Source organism: Belonocnema kinseyi, chromosome 9 (genome assembly GCF_010883055.1).
Source record: "Belonocnema kinseyi isolate 2016_QV_RU_SX_M_011 chromosome 9, B_treatae_v1, whole genome shotgun sequence".
Taxonomy (NCBI): domain Eukaryota; kingdom Metazoa; phylum Arthropoda; class Insecta; order Hymenoptera; family Cynipidae; genus Belonocnema; species Belonocnema kinseyi.
Window position 1 is genome coordinate 35855190 of NC_046665.1, and position 5395 is coordinate 35860584.

The 5395-nt window shown below is 35.6% G+C and overlaps 1 protein-coding gene across 1 annotated transcript in view; it reads left to right on the forward strand.

The window, feature by feature from the left end:
* Positions 1–5395, forward strand: part of LOC117179394 — a 74776-nt gene that overhangs the window by 22122 nt on the left and 47259 nt on the right. The window contains exon 2 of the mRNA XM_033371133.1: positions 4090–4334. Coding sequence (XP_033227024.1) covers positions 4092–4334 — 243 coding nt within the window. The 5' untranslated portion in view covers positions 4090–4091. The remainder of the gene's footprint in view (positions 1–4089; positions 4335–5395) is intronic.

Here is a 5395-nt window from a genome sequence, read left to right on the forward strand (position 1 = left end):
TATTTGTAATATAATGTTTAAAAATGTAATATATGTATTTACTCTAAACAGGACTATTAATATTTAAAGTCAAAATACTCGCAATCATTTAATATTTATTTTAAAAAACTTTTTTGTCTCAAAGACTACGTGAAAATAGTTAATGTTGATTGTGTGCTGGGCGTGTGGAATTTTATACATTAATATACTCCAATTTTGCAGTAAAAAAGAATCAAATTGATCCCCCAACTCAGTGACAGATGCTCTTTATACAATTGAAACACGAATTATTTAAATCTAGTAAAGCAGCAATTATTCTTGTCCGGACCACGGTTGAAATCCCTGGCCAGCTTCCGGCCATGCTCCATGGCCGGACGCTGGCCAGCGCAGCGTGACGACGCTGGTCGGATTCCGACCAGAAACCCCGGCCAGCTCCCGACTTAAAGCCGCGCTCTCCAGCCGTAGACTGGCCAGCCCCCGACTTAAATTTCCACCCGGGTACTGCGGAAAAATAATAAATTTGCAGTTTTTATTATTGTACATTTTCAAAGTAGAAACTGGAGTAAGATACATCAAAATTGTACAATTTTATGTGCCAGAAATCGGAATCCCACATATTTAAAGGGTCGGGTACTTAACTAGCCCAGAAATGGTCCCGTCTAGGACATTTAAAAATGTGGAGGAATAAAATATTATATTTTAAATGTCGTGAATTTATATTCTTTTAATTATGAAAAGGATCTAATTTTTAGATTGCACGATTTTGAGCAATTTGAATTTCAACCGAAAAAGATTAAGTCTTTCTATCTTGGAATAAAATGTTCTTATTTTGAATTAGAATCCATATCCAAATTAATAAATTTCACTCACGATTAACTTTAAATTGCTCGATTTAAAAAAATTTTGATCTGAAAATATTCTACACAGACGTGCCACTTTATATGTTTATCATAGCCTTTTAAAATTTCCAGACATATATATTCCAGTTTCCCAATCCAGTGGTCACCTTCATAAAAACCCCCAAATATGAAAAGTACAATATCACTTAATCCGCATAATCGGTTTATTCAATCAGTGGGTTCTAACGAGGTGGAATCCCCGGTTGGATGTGCGGGCGATGAAGCGCGACGTCCGACGTGTCGTTCTCAGGGCGCGAAATTTAAAAAAGTGGATCTCGCACAGTCGGGGTCAGAGGAACTACGAACGGTCGCGGTCGGTGGGGTATAGGAGCAAAATGTCGGCAACCTGAAAATTGCATTCAGGGAGCTGTCGCGCCGCGGGTAAAGCAGCATAGTAGCAGCAGGTTTGAACTTTTAACGGTTCCTCGGGGGGGGGGGGCACACATTGCATTGTGAAGTAGGTATAAAAATGCATTCATTTGCATACAGGCTGTTGTCAGACCGCTCACGCGCTCTTATCCCGTAAGGCGCCTACTTTTTTCATGTGTATATCCACTGCCGATGTATTTATTATACGTACGCACACCAATACTTCTCAGTCATGTTAGGGCACCTGCCCATCTGGTGGAGCTAGAGCCACTGAGCGTTCGAGTGTGAGGAAGGCCCATCTGGTCAAAAGAACTTGCGAGGTAGTTTTAAAGTAGCCTCAAAAAGACGACCGCGGCACTTATAGAGATATGATCTACAATTACATGAACGACCAAGTCTAACGTCTTCCAAGAGCTACCTTCCTCAGACACGTGGCACGAACCTTAGTAGCCCAATAGTTAATTTCAAATTGGGTTACTATATACATAGTAATCCAATGGGAAATTAACCATTAGGCCAAAACTGGTCGTGAACTCTCAATGTTAGTCCAGCATTGGTCCCGTACTGAGCAATTAGTCGCGCAGTCTTCACAATTTCCCATTGTGAATATGTCGCAGTGGGAAATTACAGGACCCACTATTATTTCAATGTTGGATTAGGCTTGGTGTGTCTGCTATTGACTGATGATACTGCTATTAGCCCAGCCAATATTGGCCAATTATTGGGCCGATTGTACATTTTTCCCATGGGACATCATATTGTAGATTGAATGTTTCGATTTTATTTTTTATACGAATGTACGTACTATGTATGGAGACATGTACAATGTGTTCAAGTATTCTAATTGCAAGTATCAATTACACCTGAAAAATAGTAATTTGTGTAATTTGTAATTCTTATGCTCATATAATTAATTACTGTCCAGCCCTTCGATGTGGATATATGCCAATGAGTCTGCAATTTCTATACATATTTCTATACATTCTACATATCACTTATGATATGTAGAAATCTTTTGAGTTCTTTAAATACATTTGAAATTCCGTGAAAATTTTCATGAAATACTTTTAATTACTTTAAAGTCTCTTAAAAACTCATTAAATATTTGAAATCTTTTGAAACATATTGAAATCAACCCCTTGATAGTTTTTAATGTCTTTTAAAATATTTGAAAATTCTTTAAAATATTTTAAGAACCCACGAAATCCTTTAAAATTCCTTGTAATCTCTGGAATCCATAAAGTTCTTTAAATTATTTTGGTTTGGATTTCGGATCTGATATTCATTCTTCTCGGTGAAAGGGAATTATAACCAACAAAAATTTATTGAACACAACCAATATAAAAGCAAATATTATCAGGAAGTCCAAAAATATTTAAAGGGTTGTTAATAAGACTCTTGTTTGCTCATTGTTATTGTCCAATCTTATTATTTGCTATATCTGTACGATCTATGACTTATGTACGATCTGTGACCCACTTACAAAAAAAATGTGACAAAGATTACCGCATATAGTGACACACAAAAAATGAAAAAGGCGTACAGCTTTCTCAATATCTGAATGTAAAATAATAATATCCAATCATCCATACATTGTCAAGAGATAATGTTAGCATTTACAATCTACATCGTCAATATATTCATTCATCTGCGATATTTCAAGGCTATATTATTCTTCTATAGAAAAACACCTTGCGTTTTGCACTGACAGTAGCTTTTCCCTTCACTAGTTACTGAAATGACGCCACATGTCATTATTTTCTGTTTATAGGCGCGTACGAATTTTTTATCAAAAGCACAATACTTTGCGGTCAGTGCCATTTAAGGTGCATTTGAGCAATCTTCAGTAGGGACAAGACTAAGTGTTAACTTGTGAAAACCAACTCAGGTGTTCGAGTTTCACCTGTTTTTGTGTTTCCCGTATGCCGCGACAGGTGTATACTGTTGTCGTCGCTATAGCAATTCAGTCTTCCTGTTTCTTCGGTTCACGTTGTAATTATCCTTTCTTGGCACAAAACATTGCTTGTAGGGCCATTGTTGCTCTTTATCATTGTTTCTCGTTTTCTTCTCGACAATCTTGGCAACCCCCTTTTCCTGGGAAATGTCGTTGACAATTCATAATTGCCTCGATCATTATAAACGTACTAATCGGGGCTGCCTCTTACATTTGACCCAATTTTACGTTCTAGGGGCGAAACTCGTTCTGAGAAGGGACACTTTTTGGGTTCACACGCTATGATTTTTTTCATGTTTCTTCCATCTCCTTATTATCTAATAATACAGGAGATTTCTCTCTGAAATTTTAGAAAATGACAGAAAATCTCTCTTCTATGTCCGAGTATTTTCTATTTTAGTATTTTCAGAGTATTCTGTTTAAATAATGAAATTTTATCAATTTTTAACTTATAATCATCACTCGATAGGAGATTAAAGCCTTGTCCTCATAAAAATTATACGTTACAAATTAATCAAATATAAAAATTAAAATGAGCCAGCAGTACCTCGAGCAGTGCCCTCGCTCTGATAGGTTTCCTGCAAAGGAAGGCAAGGCGGAAAATAAATACATGGGTCGCGGTCAGCAATATTATATTTTCATTCATATAGAATCAAATTAAAAATTAATTTCCGGAGATCATTTAAAAAATTCAATCGATAATTTTTAGTCGTGTTTATTTTAGTTTAATTGTAGTTCTTTATGCTATGTGTCATCAGATTCTCTTTATTTTCATCTTTTTAATTGTACAATTGTGGCAATTTGTCTATTGGTAATTTCACTTATTCTTTGAGTGCTGAAGTCCATTGTGAGAGTGATTATTAGAGGTATTTTTTTCTTTGCTCGCAGAGATGCTGAAGTGGACGGTATCGAGATCCTTGTCTACTGCCAGTTCTACCCCCCATGGACCACCTACGCTCAACAAGACGGGCCGCCGACCCTTCCGTGATCTTTCGAATACCCCGCCCGCGTCTGGCTCGAAATCCAAAACGCAACTTCCAAGCACGACAAATTCATCTGTAGGACTAAAACCTACACCTGGCCGCCGGAGAAGATGTAGAAGTCATGGCAGTGACTTGAGGGGATACTTCCAGGTAAGCTTGAAAATTTTTGATTAAGTCTGTAAACAACGGATTAGCTCCGGAAACCATGTGTTTGCGACCTTTTCGAAAAATGGACATTCGAAAATTTGTACATTTTATCGTTTTTAGTTCTCAATAAGTTATGTCTCAATTTTCTAGGAAAATTACACATTTGGATTATTTGACAAACATTCTCATTTTTAAGGTCTAGAAATCAGTTGAAAATCAACAAAAATAATTTGTCGAGTAAGGTAAAGCTTAATTTCCCTAAAATTGTTGAACACTCTTCTTAACATTTATTTCATTTCCACTTTCAGTATTCTTGAAGAAGTAAAAAATTTGTTGTCTCGTCAAGGTTTATCTAAACAATTGAAATTCATTCAAAGTTAAGATTGCGGATTATTACAACAACAAAACATTTAGAAAGAATAAAACATCAAAACTAAATTCAAATATTGGTTTACATATTTCAAATCTTAAGCAGCTTTATTGAATGAAAAATGGCATAAATAGATAATTACACCGAAATTCGATAAGCATGGAAATCGGGTTCCAGAGTTTAAAGTCTTAAAATTTGAAAACTCAACATTCCAAATTATCCAAAACTTTCAACATTAAATTATGCAAGCTTTGCAGTTCAATGACCTTCATCTTCTATGTTCAGGAAAAAACAGGTTCTTTGCCAATTTTAAGTTCTTGATTCTGATTTTGATGTCATTATTATTATAAATTGATATTAGGCTACTTTCCATTTATTTTTTGAATACAAAATCTTCTAAAACACTTGAGGGATGAGAAAATGCATTTTTTTGTGTTCAATTGAAAACTTTTTAACCCTTAAACGGCCAAAACGCCACTACCGGTACACTGCTTTTCAACGGCCAATAACTAAGACTATTCGACACTAGAAAAAATTGAGACACATATATTTTTATTGCTTAAGATCTCCTCTTTCCGACGGTACCAATAACATTCCTCAAAAAATTTACTTATTATCCCAAAATGCAGTTTAAACAAAAAAAAAACGTGATTTTTCGTGCCTATTTTTTTCTTGTGAACCATTTTCCAAAGCT